Source organism: Fusarium musae, chromosome 9 (assembly GCF_019915245.1).
Source record: "Fusarium musae strain F31 chromosome 9, whole genome shotgun sequence".
In the NCBI taxonomy this organism is placed as follows: Eukaryota; Fungi; Ascomycota; class Sordariomycetes; order Hypocreales; family Nectriaceae; genus Fusarium; species Fusarium musae.
Genome location: NC_058395.1, coordinates 523,018 through 542,656, shown reverse-complemented (window position 1 = coordinate 542,656; position 19,639 = coordinate 523,018). Strand labels below are relative to the sequence as shown.

The 19,639-nt window shown below is 46.7% G+C and overlaps 7 protein-coding genes across 7 annotated transcripts; 3 read left to right on the top strand and 4 right to left on the bottom strand.

Moving 5' to 3' along the window:
- Positions 1-1,557: 1,557 nt before the first annotated feature.
- Positions 1,558-3,107, top strand: J7337_011440 (uncharacterized protein; the record flags this gene model as incomplete). Its single annotated transcript, XM_044828987.1, has 2 exons — positions 1,558-2,088; positions 2,247-3,107. The coding sequence occupies 2 exons, from the start codon at positions 1,558-1,560 to the stop codon at positions 3,105-3,107; spliced, it is 1,392 nt and encodes a 463-aa protein (XP_044675662.1).
- Positions 3,108-3,637: 530 nt separating this feature from the next.
- J7337_011439 (uncharacterized protein) lies at positions 3,638-5,662 on the top strand (the record flags this gene model as incomplete). Its single annotated transcript, XM_044828986.1, has 1 exon — positions 3,638-5,662. The coding sequence occupies one exon, from the start codon at positions 3,638-3,640 to the stop codon at positions 5,660-5,662; it is 2,025 nt and encodes a 674-aa protein (XP_044675661.1).
- A 683-nt stretch (positions 5,663-6,345) lies between these two features.
- J7337_011438 (uncharacterized protein) lies at positions 6,346-7,819 on the top strand (the record flags this gene model as incomplete). Its single annotated transcript, XM_044828985.1, has 5 exons — positions 6,346-6,453; positions 6,507-6,661; positions 7,049-7,475; positions 7,526-7,610; positions 7,662-7,819. 5 exons carry the CDS (start codon positions 6,346-6,348, stop codon positions 7,817-7,819), a joined length of 933 nt encoding a protein of 310 aa, XP_044675660.1.
- A 955-nt stretch (positions 7,820-8,774) lies between these two features.
- On the bottom strand, positions 8,775-9,482 carry J7337_011437 (uncharacterized protein; the record flags this gene model as incomplete). The annotated part of the gene is made up of 1 exon (XM_044828984.1): positions 8,775-9,482. The coding sequence occupies one exon, from the start codon at positions 9,480-9,482 to the stop codon at positions 8,775-8,777; it is 708 nt and encodes a 235-aa protein (XP_044675659.1).
- Positions 9,483-10,884: 1,402 nt separating this feature from the next.
- J7337_011436 (uncharacterized protein) lies at positions 10,885-12,196 on the bottom strand (the record flags this gene model as incomplete). The annotated part of the gene is made up of 3 exons (XM_044828983.1): positions 10,885-11,102; positions 11,154-12,112; positions 12,162-12,196. 3 exons carry the CDS (start codon positions 12,194-12,196, stop codon positions 10,885-10,887), a joined length of 1,212 nt encoding a protein of 403 aa, XP_044675658.1.
- Positions 12,197-13,405: 1,209 nt separating this feature from the next.
- J7337_011435 (uncharacterized protein) lies at positions 13,406-14,737 on the bottom strand (the record flags this gene model as incomplete). The annotated part of the gene is made up of 1 exon (XM_044828982.1): positions 13,406-14,737. One exon carries the CDS (start codon positions 14,735-14,737, stop codon positions 13,406-13,408), a length of 1,332 nt encoding a protein of 443 aa, XP_044675657.1.
- A 1,398-nt stretch (positions 14,738-16,135) lies between these two features.
- J7337_011434 (uncharacterized protein) lies at positions 16,136-18,833 on the bottom strand (the record flags this gene model as incomplete). Its single annotated transcript, XM_044828981.1, has 3 exons — positions 16,136-16,320; positions 16,394-17,304; positions 17,953-18,833. The coding sequence occupies 3 exons, from the start codon at positions 18,831-18,833 to the stop codon at positions 16,136-16,138; spliced, it is 1,977 nt and encodes a 658-aa protein (XP_044675656.1).
- Between the last annotated feature and the right edge of the window lie 806 nt (positions 18,834-19,639).

The following is a 19,639-nucleotide window of genomic DNA, read 5'->3' as shown; positions in this document are numbered from 1 at the left end:
TAATATTAATAATACCTATAGGGAATTAAGTTACTATATAAGTAATAGTCTTATAGTTAAATAAAGTAAGCTAAATAAGGAATTTATTACTTAGCTAATTAAAGTCTTATATAAAAATATACCTTATAGTAGCCCTATAATTAAGTCTTTTATAGCTATAATTATATTATAGGGTTACCCTATATACTACTATAGTAAAAGGTATAATAATAGCCCTATAAGTATAGTTATTAATATAGGTTTAGTTAGGATATTTTTAATAAAAGACTAGTCTTATTAAAGCTACTATTTTAAAGATCTAGGGTATATATAGTATTAAGTTAACCTTTTTTAGCTAAGGGATTAGAGGTAACTTTTTATATACCTTAAAGGCTAGCTAAAGAGTTATTATTTAAGTTCTTATTATATTAGCTTTATACTATAGCTATTAGTTAGTTATTATAGTATTAATATCTAAGTTGTAGGCTAGAATTGTTATTTGCAGTTAAGGCTTATGGCTATAAGCTTATTCTAGTAGAGAGAACCTAGAGACTCTAGGATTATAGACAGGCTTAATTTAGATAACTAAAGGACTGATATCGGGGCCTCCAGGTGTTAATACTCCGTATATAGGAGGGAGATGACAAAGATGATTCAAGAAGCCTACAGTATCCGTAGAATCTACCTAATTGAACTATTGCAGAACGTTCTTGCAAATTCTGCCATTGATTGCCTGGAACCATAGCCAGATGTTGGATGCGGAGAAGCATCGGGCACGGCACAGAGATTAATAGCTGAGACATGGTGGAGACCAAGGTAAGGTATGGTAATGCTATATTACTAAATACTTCAACTCTCAGCGCGTACAGAATGCCATCTGTAACGCATTTACATGCCAGCAGTAAGAATAAACGATGGCGAGATGCTTTTACTGGTCGAGTGAGCGCGTGGTCAAATGAGTCAATATTCCCCTCCCCAACTTTGCGAAACCAATACACAGCTCAGATCAGGGAGTGCCGTGTCTCACCTTTGGTTAGTCCAACACACCTCCGTCATTTTGCCATTATTGGCAAGACCCCTGTTCTGAGGGTAATAAATGAATCATCTTGTTATGTCTAAGATACGTATTTACACTCTTCTATATGACGAGTCACGTACCAAGCTAACAGATTTCAGCGTTGATCTTGAAAGTATTGTAGCCACGCACTTCAGTAATGGTAAGACTACATGAGAATGATGGCGTAGGCTAGCGACATGATGAAGATCATGGTATAGTTCTAAGACTAGCTTTCATTGCAATGCATTCGCGAGAGTTCTCACATGATTGTCGATTGATAGAACCTGGCCCAGGAGCACCGAAATATTCCTCCAGAGTCTAGCTTTCATCTCTCAATGTGCAATCACTGGTCTTGCTGGAACATCATCCGAGGCCATTTCTGGCATTAAGCAAGGGCCTCTTCAATTGTGTGATAGTTCTATACTCCAGTTTAATCCTTTGTTATCTATATTCCTTCACCACATCACACTTCGCAAAGCAAACAAACCAAGAAACAACATAGTATCCCCAAGTCTACAAGTATGTCAGGTACTCTGAGAGTCGTGCCTGGCCTCTCCCCAAGCTCCGTTGCAGTCATCCGGGCACATCGAAACAGTCAGGGCCAGGTAGTGAGGCTTTCCGCCATTGATCAGATTGCGCCTAGAGACTACATATCGACATGTTTCTTCTTCCGACACAGTCCCGATGCAGACAAGGAGCAGATCTTCCTTGCTCTACATAGGGCTCTCTTAGTGACCGTGAACGATATTCCCGAGCTTACATGCTGTGTGCAGAAGCGCATCGATAGCAGCCGTGAAGAGGTTGAGCTTGTCTTTGACTCTGCCAGGGGAGTTGAGATTTACTACAAAGACTACAATTCTGCCCAGCTGTGTGGTCTATGGACTTACGGAAATTTTGACCAGCTTGAAGAAGAGCATTTCCCACATAGCAAGATACCCAGGAGCCTTGTTTTTGGGCCCTCATCTGAGTTGAAAGACAATGTAAAGCTTCCTTCTCTTATCGTGCAAGCCAGCTTCATCCCTGGGGGTCTCATTATTGGCAGTCAATTGCATGTAGGTTCCTGTATTTAAGCATATTGCAACGCAGGCTGACAAACTAATAGCATGTTGCTGGGGATGGCCAATGCAACTTCATGCTTTGGTCCACAATAGGGTCACATTTTGCCGCCGCAACTTGTGAACCACGAAGCCAACCAAGATCACCGGTTCAGTTATTGGACAGACACGACGTCGTCAAGGGCGACCTTAACACAACTCTAGAGGAATTTCCCAACTGGAAAATGGCAGAAGACAAGGACAAATTTCTCAATCCTACGGACTACAGTTCAGATGAGGTGTTTGAGAGTGCCATTTATTTTATCCCAGCCGATAAGATTGCACTACTCAAAACCCGCATCCTGAGCACTATGCCTTCTACTACCAAGGCTGGAACCGTCACTGCATTATGCGCGTTCCTATGGCGTCACGTAGTTCTGGCCAGAGATATTGACTGCCGAAAGTATCCCGACGCAAAGCTAGCTATTACAGTGGATGCGAGAACCCGTATGGAAAGCCCAGTGATACCGTCCACATACTGGGGCAACTTTGCAGAGCCAAATGCAGTGGCTCAGCTATCTGTAGCTAGTCTGCAAGAAGGCTCGGTTCTGTCATCATTACCGTCACGGAACTGCAAGAGCACAATCTACGGTCAAGCCGCACTCAATGTACAGAGAGCGATAGCTGCAGTGGATGACAAGGCAGTAAGACGACTTGTCGGGCTTTTAAATCAGATGCCGAAGAGCACCACTTTGACCTGGAACGCCAACCGCTATCCGGGTCCTGATATGCTCATAGTGTGCATTCAGCACCATGGGTACAACGATATCAGCTTTGGGAAGGATCTCGGTTATCCTCTCGCCACAAGAGTTACTGTTGGAGATACGGAAGATAAGCCTGATGGCCGTTGTCTAATTCTACCACCACGGCGTGCCGATTCTAGAGGTCTTGAAATCTCGCTGCAGTATGATACAAGAACCTTGCAAAATCTCAAGGATAATGTTGAATTTTCAGAGTATTTCACGAGAAGGAATTAGTTGGTGAATCAAGTGCATTTCAAAAGGGAAAGCAGTCATCATTTCCGTGGGTTTCAAGGTCTATGCTTCATCAACTACGTTAATTTCAGGACCACTGTGTCAAAGAGATCGAAGGACCTTTTGCCTACGTAGACAGTCTTCTTGGTATTGTCCAAGACCCATGTCACGGGTTGTCAAGTGCACAGCCTCGCGGTTTGCGTGGCTTGAGGCTGATTCATATCGTCTTAAGTTGATACTTTCCCAATAATATAATACTCTACCACATCACGATAATACCAAATCCTCATCTTCTTTCTGACATTCCTCTCTGAATCTCGTTTAATTTTCTCTTCTTACGCCGTGCAGCTGATACTCGGAGGAGTACAGAATAAATCAATATAATAGCAGCCCAACCCAAGCTGACGTGGGTTGCCTATTTCAGCCCCCAAGCGACCCCACTCGTGTCAGCTCACAATACTCAGCATAATGAGATATTTTTATTGTCATACGAAGCCCTTCCGCAAACATTCCGCTGATCTATTTTCGCGACCATGTTGTGTGCAGTATGTATGTCCATATTTCAGACTAATGCGAAGCAAGGACTTCACCATAAAAACTTTCAAAGCCTTGCCACCGCCGCAAAGAATGGGTGCAGAATCTGTCTCTACTTACGCAGTAACCTCTTCTCTGAGCATTTGAGCCATATAGAGTATCAGGTCAGGTGGGAAAACGCATGGGAGTTTCTTTGGAATATTGAATTCTACGATGCTGTCAGTGGGCCATCAATCAATCTTGGCAAATCCCGGAGTTACTCGAACTGGTTCCTGTTTGTCGATGTATTTTCTTTACGAAAACCTCCAATCGGTTATGAGGACTTTCTCGCCCTTGTCGTTGCAGATCAAATCTCGGAGCCCACGCGAGTCCGAACGGAATTTCCGCCGTTGCGGGAAATACCCGATAACACTGGCCACCAGGAAGTTGCACGCCTGGCTAAGAAGTGGCTTCAGACCTGTAAAGATCATCACGATTGCGGATCTGCTTCGCAGCACGGCTGGTATCCTAAGCGGCTCATCCATGTTGGCGATGATCAGCAGTCCCCAAGACTAGTCGTTTCCAAAGATGAGAGACCAGAAGGCTGTTATGCGGCATTGAGTCATTGTTGGGGAGAAAACCCAGAGTTCCTCGTGTTAACATCCGGCAATTTATCCAACTTCTGCACTGAGATTCAGCTACAGAACCTTCCAGCCAGTTTCAGAGATGCAGTGATAACCTGTCGTCGAATTGGCATTCCATACATCTGGATCGACTCGCTTTGCATCCTACAGACTGGCCTTGGTTCCCATGAAGATTGGCTATCACATTCAGAGGACATGCATCTAGTTTATCGCAACTGCGCCTTAAATATTTCCATCGATGTGTCCGAGAACCCTCACGGAGGTGCCTTTAGGTCGAGGGATCCGATGTATCTGCAAGACTGCTATGTCTGGACTCCATTTCGCACGCCGCCAATACCTTCACGCGAAAGCGAGAACGACATAGATGATAGCACAGAAAGGTCAGATCTCTGGAACATTTGCACAATCTTCACCTCCGACGACTTTTCCTGGGCAAGAGTAGATCTCCCGCTTAGTTATAGGGCATGGGTATTCCAAGAGAGGCTCCTTTCACCCAGGACCTTACACTTTGTTTCAGACCGTATGTCCTGGGAGTGCGATAGAAGCTGCAACCTCACCGAATATCTACCAGACGGCGTGGGCGCCGATAGATGGAACGGCTTCGATTGCTTGACCCAAAACGCATTCAGTGTTCGCGAAAAGGGAGATCTGGCCACATACTACTACGACCTTGTGTGCCCATACACGGACCGTGGACTAAGCCATCCCGATGAAGACAAGCTCGTTGCTTTCGCCGCCGCCGCCCGACGCTGTATTCCATGGTTTGGTGGAGACTACTGCGCCGGAATCTTTCGCAGCACCATGCCGGGAGGTCTTCTTTGGGAGATGTCTCCCATTGGACGATTAGGAAGGTCTAAAGTTTACCGCGCGCCGTCTTGGAGTTGGGCCAGCTTGGATTGCCGTGTGAGATTTGATACCCTAGAAGTTGAAGGAACTGTTCTGGCCGTTGTGGACGATGTTACGGTGGAATCGGTTGACCCAAACAATCGATTCGGTCAAGTAAAGTCTGCTTCTTTAACATTGACTGGGCCTCTAGTAGCGTCTGATGCACTCGTCCTCAAGGACGCCAACGACGAAGAGTTCGTGGCCGAAGGTAGATTTGGTCGTGAAAGCTATCAAGACATACAAACTATGCTCGGGCACAGCTTCGGTATCACCGCCGATACTGTGGCCTTTTGGGAGGATGGTGAAAGGAAAGCTTGGCTGATCTCCCAAAAGAACTTGTATCTCCTTGCCGTTTTGGAGACTTCGAAGCAGTCTCACACGCACGGTCTTTTGGTGCAGAAGAATGATGATGGGGCCTTCACCAGAGCTGGGAACTGGGAGGCAGGGCCGAGATTTGTATCGAAGCATGCAGCTGGGACATGTCGGTTCACTACAGAAACGATCACAATAGTTTGAATATGGATATCTTGCTGAGCTCGTGCTATGACATTACAGAGTTGACCTGCCGGGCTGCTTGTTTGACATGCTAATATACCATAATAGCCGGGCAAGCGACTTGGCAAGGGATAATCAACCCTGGTCCATAGCAAATAATGGGCAGACATACAACGGGGAAGAGTGTCGTGCATATGAAACGTAAAGGATCAGCCAACAGGCCAATCGGTTGCTGTAAATATTTCCGAACCCAGTCATTCAGTGGATTGATGCAACCAACAAAAGTCTCACAAAAGAAGGTTGCAATAATGATTCGCCGTGAATAGGTGTCCTTTCTCTGATCCGGTCAGATGAGGGTTATGAGACACGCACTGATTTGAGAAGGGATTGGTCATTTATGATGATGATGAGCGCGTCTCGATTAAAGATTTCAAACGTCGCCTAGAAGAACAAGCGCATACGGCACATAGACTTGAGTAAAGAGACCCTTGCTCGCGGACTATCCACGGAAGTAATTACATGCAGATGGTGACAAAGTGACAGTGCGACATAAAATGCAACATCCTGGCATCCATGGTTGAGTGGTTGGACCGGGAAAATCCTGCGGCAATGGTAAGGAATAGCCGGTGTAACCTGATCCTTTTGCTGTTCTCGATTTCTTTTTCCCCTCAATTGCAAACTTAACTTCATGAGACACAGCAATAATGGCCTCACCAAAAACTGACAGCGCAGGCGGGAGCCCTCGCGATGGCGTTACCAAGCAGAATATCTCAGCCGGAAGTTCTCCCGCTGGAGACCCTATCATCGCACAGGTACGAAGCGCGACAGGGCAATTCGTTACTTGTCATATTAACGTGTTTATCAGGATGAAAATGAGGGTGATGCCAGCGACTCAGCATTTGGAGATGATGCGTCAGTCTCGCCCGGGATTACGGAAACTTGCACTAATGGTGTTCTGCAGAGAAAGCTCTACTGCTTCCATCTCATCAAGCATCCTCGAATATCGCAAATTTCAAGGACGTACCTTTCATAGCGAGAGGTATAATACGGAGTACTTTACACCGAACGACGAGCAGCAGAGAGATTCAATTGATATCACGTAAGATCATTGTCATGTTCAAGGAAAGTACTGACACAAATAGGCACCACGTTCTGACGCTGCTCCTTGATGGAAAGTTGACGCTTGTCCCTCTGAAAGATGATATCCAGGTTGGTGGTCCCTGTGAACACACCGAGATACTTACAGACACTGACAAATGAAAGCGAGTTCTTGACGTCGGCACTGGAACTGGTATGTAATAAGCCCCAACTCAAGCATATGAAGACTGACTGTTTGAAGGAATCTGGGCTATGTACTCGTCTCTCAAGCTCCCTGGTAGGATGTTCATTCGATACTAACTGGTGCAGTGACTTTGCCGATGAACACCCCAGCGTCGAGGTCATCGGAACAGACCTCTCTCCCATCCAACCAAGCTGGGTCCCACCAAACGTAAAGTTCGAGCTTGAGGACGCGACGAAAAACTGGAGCTGGCCCGAGAATTATTTCAATCTCGTGCATGTCCGTTTTCTCATGGGTGCGATAGTAGACTGGGGAACCCTGTTTAAAGAACCTTCTCACTGCTGTAAGCCAGGTGGCTTTGTTGAGTCTGGGGAGATCAACCCGACTTTCTACTCAGATGATGGTAGTATCGACGACGTGGAGGCTCTACAGACCTGGAATCGATTGGTGATCGAGAGTGGTAAGGGCTTTGGGCGAAGTTTCACTAATATCGAGAACGACGTTCAGCTATTTCGCGATGCTGGTCTGGTAGGCGTGCAGAGCTTTGACTTCAAGGTTCCACACCCTTTAGACGTTAGACAAGGCTCCAAGCTAATAGTATGCAGGTTCCCATTGGCGGGTGGCCCAAAGACGAGAAAATGCGAAAGGTCGGCCAATTCCTCCGTGCTTCGATAGAGAATGACCTCGAAGGTAATTCAACCTCTTCTCAACTTGTGATCAAGAAATACTGAATACTCCAAGGATATACAATGGTGGTTTGGCACCAGATTATGCATTGGCCCGAAGATGAATATCAGGTGTTCTTGATGAACATGAGAAAGGCGTTCAAGGATAAGAGAATTCATGGATACATGCGTGTTCGATATGTTTATGGTCGAAAGCCAGATGCGGATAAATAGGTCTAGACTGTGTAATAGTGTCTCATTATCCGAATTTAGTCCAAGATGAAGATTATTAGCAAGATAAGAGTGCGTGCCCGGGATTTAGTTAACTGAGAACTTTCATTTCCTCTTCTCGCTTCTAGGATTAAAGCGGCCTTAGGGAGCAGGAAAACGATGTACTACCGTAAGTCTACAGTCACTAGTGTCTCTTGTTCATACCATGGCTGATTGATTGCAGTTTCTACAAAGAGGAAATGGCTGCCGAGACTCATAATCATATCCATAACAGAGCAGGGTATGAAAACAAAGACCTCCATTCCGTCTTCGAAGAGATCGCAGATGAGATAACGACTAAATCCCAGCAAAGGAGTGCATATACACTCTATCATTTTCACATTGATAACCGCTCTTGTAGTTCGACTTGTACTGAAAGATCGAGAGCCGTACCTCAAACTATTAAACTCTCACCTCCTCGGATACATTGCATTCCAAAAGCTGAACAGTCGTTACAGACTCTGGAAAGCTGGCCTAGTAGAAGATGCCACGGACCAAACTATGCTGGGGCCTTGATTGGCACATTATTCGTTTTGCAGGAACACAGACTAAGCTTGAATTTCAATTTCACTATCATTTCTACATATCTTCAAAATGAGAATCCAGAATCAATCCAATGTCCAATCTCTTCAACGCCAGTCCTCAAATCTCCATAAAGCTCTCATTCAGAACTTGAAGCCGAAGGGGGCGTAGCCTGCCCAGACGTCGTGCTTGTAGTCTCAGACGCGAAGTCTTCTATTAGATGTATTAGTTATGTAAATTACATTCTCACCTGCCTCGATTCTTCTTTTTATTGAACTCACTCAGACGTGCACAGACTTCCTCTAGGCTATCTTTGGCTCCCCCCACATTGCATGATTCACGGTCTCTTCCGCTACACGACCTGCAGGTCGGTGTTTGAGTGCCATCTGTGAGATTGTTAGATCGAATCGTATGCCCAACTCGCTGGCTCACCGTCATCACACCGGTCCTCTTCTCCTTGGTCTAGACTAATAGGCCCGTGACCTTTGTCATCCAAAGTTGGGACAGAAGCTGTGACACTGAGATTGTTACTACGGGCTCTCACAGACCTTAGTCGAACTCGGTCACTCAGAGATATAAATCCGTTTTGTTGTGTTTGGCGGTCAAGTATGCTTTGTGTCTCCAACTCCAAAGCTAGTCTCTCCATAATGGCCTTTCCTTCTATGGCCAACTGTTGCGAGAGCCTTTTTGAGGCCGCCAGATCTTTTTTGCAGGTATCCAGGTCTTCGGCAAGCTTGACAGAGACATTTTTGAGGTCTCGGAGACGAGCGTCTTGTAGAGACGATGGGCTTCCACCACCAGCCTCCCAGGTCTCAAGAATGGTCTTGGCCAAGCTTTCCCTAGCCATCTTCTCGGTAGCCCCGGTTTCAGAATGCGATCGATATATCTGAGAATTTTCCTTATCAAAATCCTGTAGTATTGTTAAAAGTTCACGTTCTTCCTGTGTGAGCCGGCTTGTATCCAGGTTCTTCTCATCTCCCAAGCCATTCTCATCTCTCAAGCCATTCTCACTGACGAGGTCTTTAGTAAATCCAATGCCTTTAAACCGAAGAAAGCATTGAACTAGCACCATAGCAACATTCTCTGGAACACCAATCTGGTTCATCATTTCTTCTTTGGACTCCTTCGAGGGAGATGCTGACAACCTTATGACACACGATACGAAGTTTGCCGCAATCGTCGGATATAAATTTAGTGGTAGTTCTGTGTCATTCAGTGTCCGAGTGATCAAGACTATACTCAGTTTCCTTTCCAGTCTTCTCATCTCAGAAGATGCCAAGAGTTGAAGACACGGGAGATCCAGATCAACAGCGGCAGCATGAGCCTCAAACGCAGTCGCAAGTTCTGAGCAGTTTCTTTCATCTTCCGTTTCTCCTTCTGGTTTGAGGCACTGATATTTATCAGTGATCAAATAATGAATGATTATGTGCCCAACTGAGAACGGGTACTCTTCGATATCGACAGTCTCGAGTGGTTTGGAGAAGATATGTTTTTTGTCTAATCGTATAGCAAGTTTTGGGCATTTTTTGAGGATCGTTCTAGGGATCAGAAGGGGCCCTTGAGACCGGAAGAGGATGTGACAAACGTCCCCGGTGTACTGCCTTGACCCTGTGTTAGTCTCTCGGATGTTTTGTTCGTAGTTCAGAGCACGTACGACTTTTCTGGGAACTTCATATCGCCTCGATTCATGACTTTAAACTGTTTGATTCCAGATGATGTAGATAGATTCCAAAGGAACAAGAAGAGGGGTAAAAGAGGGTTTCTCTGCTAATGAAAGTTCTTGTCATGTTGGTGTTGTCTATGACGCATCCTGGTAGGCCTCCCGCATCAACCAATACTAACTCCATCAGTAGATAGGTCAGGTGGCGCCTAAACTGTCCAGTAATCGGAAACACATTTTAAACCCTTGTATTATGGACAAAGAGGCGATTCGGGAATGCATAGTGTCAACTAGACCAATGCTGGGGTCGGGCTTCTGCCCAGCGAGACCGAAGTCTCCCACTTTCATCCATCCCTAACATTTATACTACTGTGAAAGCCACTCAGACTCTTATGGAACTACTCGACTGGCCTGAGGAAGTAGCTGATGTGTAGATTGCCTTTGCAGGAAGGAGTGAAGTCCAGTGACGCCACTTTATCACTTGACATATCAGCATATTGAGAGCTTCGAATATGCGGTGCTTTGACCTCGACACTCCCCATATGGCATGCAATACAGGCGAGTGAAAGGGCATTTTATAGCTCTTCACTGAAAGAATCTTTTTTCTTAAGCAAACGCTCCCGGTATCACATTTCGCAATAGTTAATGATGGGCATCAAGCTCAAGCAATATGATGTATTTTCCAAACCATAACCGAACTGGCGGATAACGCGGGCGTCTCTGTCCACTGCATTAAGCTTCTATAGTAAGAGACTATCCTAAAGCATAAGGATCTGACGTCGGGATCCCTTGACCAACATAGGCAACGCCCGTCACAGCTCAAAAACCTAGACCACTCACAGCGCTATTACCAACGGCCGTAGGCATAGAAGAGATTCATCCTGTCTGCGTTACGCGAATCCTCCGTGCTTGGTGTCGTAGTAGCTTGAGTCTCCGACTCGACAAGTACTCCCTCATCGTCAGAATCAACGACGGTAGACTCTGTCCGTTCACTCTCTGACTTTTCGGACTTCTCGGTCTCGGACTTGGGTACCTCCCAGTCAACAGCCGACGATTTCTCAACCGCTGAACGATTAGCTAGCTGCAATCAGCGCATTGGATTATGTATTCACTTACCAACAAAGTCCTTCATGCTTGCGATGCAACCCGCAAGGCCAGGGGTAGGGCCGCAGGGAGGTGAAAATGGACAAGGCCAGTCTCTCACCCTTGAAGGCCCAGATTGAGCTTCCTCTTGCCTGTTTGCAGCACGAGACTCATGGTGAGGAACTGTCTTTTCGTGGAGCTTCCCAACATATGTTGTCGGGTTAGAAACAGCTCGTCCCTTCCCTTTGTCATCTGGTTGTGGAGTCTTCAGGACTTCCTGATATATCTGACTCTTACGCTGCTGTGTAAATTGCGACGGTTCAGGCATTTCTGTCATAGAATCATGCGAAGGAAGTTGTGTTCCCATAGCAATGTCTCGTGTTTCATTTCCAGGCTCGGGCCTCGCTTTGGGTTCACCTGTTGGCTTACCCCGGGCCTTCAAGACCAACTTTCGAACAAATATTTCCGTGATACTGTTTGAAGTAGTCCGGCTTAGGAGGTTAGATGCAACTTGGCCATGAGGGTCCGAAAGCACCTTTTCAATGTGAAGTGAGATATACTGCGCAAGTTCGGGGAAGTGTTTGGTGTCAACATTCATCTTTCCCAAGATGGCGACGAGATTCAAGAAATCCATCTCATGGTAGAAACGCGCACAATCTTTCTTTGCCAGGTCTACCAACGCAGGCAGTTTCATCTTTCTAGCGGCTTCGATGACTTGGAGCGACAGTCTGAGCTCATAGGCCTTCGCTGTATCGCCAGATAAGCCCGAGGGTTTGACGCAGTTATACTTCTTTGTGTAAAAGAAATGGATAATTACGTGGGCTGTGTCATTTCCAATGTTCTGCATGTCCACGATCGGCGAAGCGGACTTGGATCCAACTACTTCCGCCCTATTGTTCATGTACAGAACATGGACTGGGATGACTCCTCTGTGTATCCACGTGATCGAATTTCCCTTTAACAGGACCTTGACAAAGGTGTCTGCATAGGGTCTAAATGTTTGTTAGCTTAGAGGCATTCATGATGGTCCATCATACTTACGATGTGATGAACTGAGCTGGCAGATCTTGAGACATGGTGATTGGACCTTGGGATATGGCGCTCGAGATATTACCCATCGAACAAGGTAAGGAAAAGAAGACGAATATGAGAAGAAGAGGTTTGAGGGGGTACTGTCGCGGGTGGTGTGCGGAATATATATGTGTGATAAGATTTGCCGCGTTATAGAAACTCAAGGCACCGCCCACGAAATGAAAATTATCGCCCCCTCATAATGATTGGAACACCCAATCATATCGTCGGCGCAGTGATGGTGATTTTGACACTCACCTCTGTTGAACTCTGTGGCCCAAAGACTCTCAGCCCCCGAAGCCACGCACAGATATTCGACGCTCAAACGCCCACCAAATGATCTGAGCTTTCCAGCAGATTCTATTTGTTGCGGGGTCAAAAGTATGTATGTCTCGTGCCCACTGTGCTGGGGTGTCAAACTTTGTTACCTCTTGTCTTGGAAGAAGATTCCGAAGTTTATCAGGAGCCACAAGTTTCAAGTACGAACAAGTCTCACTCAGGATAACTAAGCTTTACGTTTATCTTTCCATTTTCATCTCAAACGCGGTCAGTGACAGTGACACTTGGTATGAAGATGGCAATAGGCTTCACTACGGTTCTTCGTCTACGTCACTCAATAAGGCACAGAATGTCCTGGTGCGTGAAACCTTATACTTAGGGTTTCCCTCCACGTTAGTTTAGTGGTCATGATCATTCTGCAAATTCGAGGCTTACTTACCTATGACGCCAAGTTGTAGTTCAATCTGTCCAAGACTTGTGAGTTTTGTTTTCTGGCTATATCACATCCACCGCTATTGTCACAGGCAATCTGCGACCTCAGGATCAACAGTATATCGTTTTCTCATTCATCACCTATGTTCGCAGCATAAAGCTCAACCTTATAGGTGGCAGTCATTCATACAGGATCTACAGTTACCAGATCCACTAGAATGCACCATGGGGGAGTCTTATAGAAAGTACTGAAAAGATCATATGGAATCCCCAGACTATCGTCCTCGTTGCATCGTAGGTTCCGAGTCAACCTTTTCCCGTAATCCATCTCACGCTGTATATCCGTTTTTCCAACCACAGGTCTTGACCAAATCTCAAGGACTGTGTCTAGGAGTCATGATGATATTCGGTATCCCAATCCATGGGCCCTTCAACTTGAACAGGGCTGCCGTCCAACGTATGCGAAGAAGATCTACACGATCGCCCAGGTGTGTCAAAGGAGGTCATCTGTTCTCGGGTACATTCCCCTCGGATCCAGTTGATGTCACTGATCGATCACAAACTTCTGTAGCCTCATCTTCAGTATCGTCATTGCTGTCTGCACCTGTTTCCAACAAAGTTTCGCCTGGTGTAGTTGAAGGACCGGGAGCCGGTCTCTCGCTCGAAGCAGCGTGTTTCATCTGCGGGAGGTTCCCCTTAGAGGCCGCATGAGGCATTCGTTGTCGATGAATCTTCAGCTCTGGGTGACCCATAGCCTCCCTATCCATTTTTATCCAGGGAGTGTAAGGGATGCTTCCACGACTCGAAGTCGTCGATGTATCTCTGGATGGCGGGGGGGGCACAGGTATATCACTTCTAACCGAAGAGGCGCTAGAAAAAGGAAGCGGCTGAGAATAAGCCAACGTAGCGGGAATATCCAAAGCTGGTTCGCGCGCGGCTGCTCGCTCAAATGGCGGTTCAGGAGGGTTACTTTTCTCCCTGCTGGTCGCCTGCTTGGCCGCGGCACCGAAGAATTGACTACCACCTGGCTTTCTCACTCCCGCCATTTCACCCTTCGGGTTGATCCACCTCGTATCGGGAACCTTGGGCTCATCCCAGCCGAGAACATCAGAAGCAGCCGTTGTCTCAGCGACCTTCCTTCTATAGACCTCGTCTACCATGGAGTTCTGTTCGTCCAAATTGCACCCAGATTCGCTAATCTCTATTAGTGCTTTTAAGAGTATCTGAGCGACTGAGAGTGATGGTTGGGCCTGTAGTTCGGCGAGTGCCCTTTGGCTGCCTCCCTGGCAGTAATCCAAAGCGGAACCAACCAGTCGTTTCTCCAAGTATACGGAAAGACTTGGGAACAAGTGAGACTGGTAGTTCAATTCTTCAAGGAGGTTGATTAGTTCCACGAGGCCCATCTCTTGAGCCTTGCGGAAGATCTCTTTCGCGGACTCCGACTTGAGGTCCTCCATGTCGAACTGGTTTGCAAGATTATGTAGGTGAAAAATGTCTTTAAAGTACCATTCTTGCGTTCTCTCGGAATGATAGCCCCGTAGACGAGTAAACGCCCCAGATGACAGATACTCCCACAGCATGTGTCCGGAACCTTGAGGTAGTTTGTGCAAATTGATGCAGTACTGAGGTCCGTTATGGTAGGAGGGATATGTCATGCCATTGTGAATATAGCCGTAGGGATATGATGGCGCAGCATGATAGGTGATGAGCCTGTAAAGCTTCGGGTATTTCTTGAGCTTCGTCAACTCGACGTGAAAGAAATCATTTCCCTGAACTTCGATGGCGACTTGGTAACCTTGACTGCCCGGCCAGCCTGCAGACATTGACATGTCCATGATCGAATAGGCTTGGTGTTTTTGTTTGCTGGGTGAGTTTATTAGCGTGGTACGCTGAAGGTTTGACGTGGATGAGAAGAGAAGAGAAGAGAAGAGAAGGATACAGCTGCTGCACGGAGCATGTCATCGAATAAATACCTAGATGACGACTTTCGACTCTTCTCTCAGGGTCTGACTTTGTCTCAAAGTTCAGAGACGCCATTGGCCACTTTTCTTATCATTGGGAGACCCTCAGGGGGCAAGGAAACACTAAAATTTAATGTAAGACACTAAAATAAACTTAGAAAAGAATCCCTAAAGCTTAGGCTAAATTTACCTAATATTTTTATCGCTTAGGGTCAAGGTCCTGAGTTTTCTTTCTTCTCCTAGCGAACTCCAGCTTATGAAGGCGGGCTGTTTAAATGCGGAGAACAAATCACTGACAGCCACGCATAGAATGACTTGACTCAGAATTTGACTGTGAAAAAGTTTATCTTTTTGAACTTTGAGACCCTGAGCCTATGAAAGTGGAAATGAGGCGGTAGCCAATAACGTTAAAACCACGTGTAGCCATTGGTCAGTCATCGTGGTATCGATGTCTAAGTTGTGGGCTAGAAGTGTTATTTGCAGTTGAGGCTTGTGGCTGAGAGCTTATTCCGGCAGAGAGAACCTAGTTAAAACCGCGCAATTATGGCTCATGCATGGCACCGCATGCTCTTATGAGTCACAGATTAGATTGAGGCAATAGACATGCATCATCATTTTCTCTGTTATACTTCCGCACAAACCTTTTATCTGCCGCGCCACCTTGCGATAAGCCAATCCATGCTCCACTTGGCCACTCTAGAGGGTCAATACTGGAGATTGTTCTTGACTTAGTCCTGGTCTCGCATTTTGTGTGCCAGCTGTATCTTTTGCTGTCCGAGTGGTGACCTGTGGAAGACGACGATCACGTGCCTCAGCAGCTGGAAAATCCACTGGATGAGTAATTCAGCTAACATCACTACCACCCTCAGCAGCACAATGGAACATCAACAAGTTTAATACGACTGCATAATGGCGTTAGTTCTTTTTAACTGGGCTTGTTCTTAGATCTTCTTGCTTTTTGTGTTTTGATATGAAGTGTTGCTCTCGCTGAGTGAAGTCAAACTTCATTCTAGTCACGTGCTTTCCATGGGCAAGCCAGCTTGGACGAACTCAGCCCAGTTTTTGTTCCCTGCATCATCGAAATCAACCATCAAACAGATCAGATTCACGACAATCACGATAGCAAGCGAGCTGCGAGCGGGGGGAGATTCGGTGTATTAAGAGCTAGGCTATTGTTCCCTTCATGACCGCCTGATGCTAATCTCCTTATAAAGCCCCATTGATCTCGAATCTACCATTCCTTCCACAATCCTGCGTTGGCTGAAGGCCCTATTACCAGTTGACGGCCTCTTTGTCCTCTGGCCAGTTCTGACTGGAGCCAGGTGTGAGCTGATCAATCCAGGTTTCAGGTATGACGGTTGGACTGTCGCATTGGTCGTGTCGCTTGAAAGCCTGGCGCTTGCGAACTTCACCCCACCCCAGGGAGAAAACGGGCGGGTGTTCGTGAGCATCACCGACTGCCGCAATTAGCATTGGCTTTGGATATACAGCAACTTGATATAGTCAAGGCCTTGTAAGACTGTTACTAACCTTCCTCAAAAAAAGACTGTCGGGCGGGCCAGTCGTATCCACCCCAACGCGTAGCGTTCCACTTTCTCTCACTTGCGAGTTCCTCGGCTCTCTTTTCGGCTTTTTCTTCAAGAGCTCCAACTCGCTTCCAACCCCGGCGTGAGGTCTCCCCATTCTGTTTCGCCTTTGGCTTCTGTGGATGGAGATTTTCTTTTTCGTAGCGAGCAGCTTCAGCGTTTCGGGACGAAGAGCCCTCGGCCCGTTCCATGGCCTGTTCCATATGGCACAGTTCGACTCGAGGATTTCCCCATGCAGACTTGTAGGTTGGTGATTCCATCTGACGGCCTCGGGAAGCCTTCGAAAGCAGGACGCTACGCAGTACGACCTGGCTCAATGTATCCGGAGCACCCAGCGCAAGGAGTGTCTCGTCAACATGGTCTTCGCCGCCATCCATAGCTGCGGTTTGAGAGAAGGACAAAAGTCGGGATTCGACATAAGCGGCAATTCCGGGGTATGCCTTGAACGGCAGGGCGGCCTCTTCCATGACTTTGATCAAGGCAGGGAGGCTAAGCCACTTGCCGACGCTAAGGATCTCCCCTTTAGCCATTTCACGGAGGTCGGGCAAGGGCAGATTGTCGGCAGCGACGTAGACACGAATAGCAGTCGCGAACTCGGCTGAAAAGTCCTTCGCATCTTTTTCTGCTTCCTTCTGGTGCTCGAGGTACTGGTAGATACCCGTGACGAGGTAGTGAATGATGACATGGCCTGCATCGAGTGCGATGTTGTCCAGCCACAGTTCGGCCATAGGATGAGCAGAATTGTCGTGTTGGAAATCTGTAGCTTCCTTCATCTCCTCACTGAGGAGTGAGCTGGGGATGTACAGAGGGCCCTTCTCTGAGAAGTAAACAGAACAGATACCACTGGCGTAAGGCCTGCTAGATTATTAGAACAGGTTCCATTCCGGATAAGCGAGTACTCACGAGCGTGTTGGTCCGGCGTCGCTGTGGTCCGCCATCTTACACCGAGTTTCGTGGGTTGGTGAATGAGATAAGAAACGCGCCAGCGAAGAAATATGTGATGGAAGAGAGAAGAGAGAGAAGAGTGTGAGTTTACTTGTGAGGTGTTTGGCGCTTGGTCTTACCTAGTGCTGGTGGAGCTTGTGAATCACACTCGGTTTCGCAAGTCTGCTTGACTCTGCTTGGCGGTGTTGCTGTCATAATAAGCAAATGCCAATTCGCAACGACGTTCGTCTTAGGTCTTCTCAGCTGTTCAACTACTCGTTTTGCTGGCTTAAGACTTCACTAGAGGTCAAAAGTAGCATTGTGAAGCATTACGAGTGGTTTATCACAATCAGTCTACAATCATTTTCACATCACATACAACAAACATCTCATGCAATTTAATCATGGTATCATTATCATCATATCTGACTCGCTGATAAACAGAAATCCAATAACTCTCCCGCTAATGTGTCTATCAAAAGACGTATCTCGTAAATCGTCTTCCAAGAGGCAACAGCCTTATCCTGAATTGATGTAGACTATTTCCAACAGTCTATGAATGAATAGTAAAAAAAGTACTTGTCCCTCTCAGCCGGCTTCTCCTTATTGCGGGTGCCGATCTTCTGGCAACTGTTGAAGTTTCTGACCATGGCGCGCATGACTTTTCCACATTTGATCTTGGCATCTGGGATCCAGTGATTGAATGGATTCAGAACGTGCTCCACGGCATCGTCATCGTCATCGAAGGGGTCAATAGCTTCAGGAGCCCTATACTCACTTTCTCGTGTGAGTTGTGTGAGTTGTCTGAGTTCATCTAGAAGCGGAAGACATTCTCGCAACCCCGGCATATGGGTTGGAAGGGTCTGGTGAACCAGATACCAGCCTCGTTCCAGAGCTGGCCCCTGGGCTTTCCGCATCAACTGGAGCGTCGCCCACAGCCAACCCACTGTTGAGGGAGGTGGCACGCGCAAGAGAAGATCTGTCGCCTCTTGTCTTGTCACGCTCTGCAGGAACTCCTCAGTATAATCGTCGATTCGGTGGATGATGCCGGTGATATGCTCCATCACCAAGGGAGTATCAACTATCGCCACCATTGCCCAGACAGGATTCATGAACTTAGCCAACTTGACAGCATGGTCTCTGGCTAGGACAACTAGACCGTGGATGTTATACATGCGTCCGATAGCCCAGGCCTTGAGTGCAATATTGTACTCTCTCAAAGCCATATCCTCGTCTTGCTCTGCGGCCTCGTAGTCAACTTCATAGGTGTGTGACATTATATAGCCCACAAGGACGCGACCAGTGAACTCGTCTACATCTTTCATCTCGTATTCATCCTTGTCCTTGAAGAGTAAACTAAGGGTTCCATTATTTGTGATGTAAGTGCCAGGGACATTGAGCGTCAGATTGTTGAAACGAAACTGGTACCATTTACCCAGTCGTTGTGCAAGAGAAACCATGGTGGCGAATGAAAAGAAAGGTCAAATGTGAGACAACAGAATGGTGAGAGAATTTTGCAGAGAGAGAATTGTCCGGTTCTGCAGAAGGGGGGGACGCTTACTTAAATAGACGGCCGAACAGAGTTGAACAACCCACATTAGTCACGTTGTAGGGCCCATGTTCACTCGATCTGCCCTGAGTTCGTGGATTTGTGCACGTGAATTGCTTGCTTTGACATGACTCACTGGAATATAGTTAAAGTTGTAATAGACTTCAGGCTACCAATCTATCATTGGCTGCGAAATAAGCTTCACATCGCTTTCCAATACATAGTATAGCTCTATACTTTCAAACAGCATTAGCTAAGAGTCAAACGAGACACGCAAGGATTGAGTTTCTTTGGACACGCAAGAATGCACACATCATCACACAGATGTCTCTTGACGAACCGAAATCGAAGTCTGCGGATGAAAGTTTTATGGTCCAGACTATAGATGACCGCTTTTCAGGCTCTTCTTGATGCAAATTATCATGATTTGACTTCTCGTACTCTTCTTGCACTTTAGCCTGAAAGTATGGCGAATCGGATTTATGACGAGAACACCCAATCGATTGGACAGTGTGTGCACTCAGAAAAGGTTGATAGATTAACCTCAAACTTGGTGACTTCTGACGACAAGCTGAATCGACAGGATCCTGGTGTCTTAGCCCTAGGCCACTAAACTACTGTCACGGCGACGCGCACCCTCATCTTCGCAATGTGTTGACAAAAGGTTCACACCATCGCCATCAGTTGCCATATGTCAGTATCTTACTAGATATTACT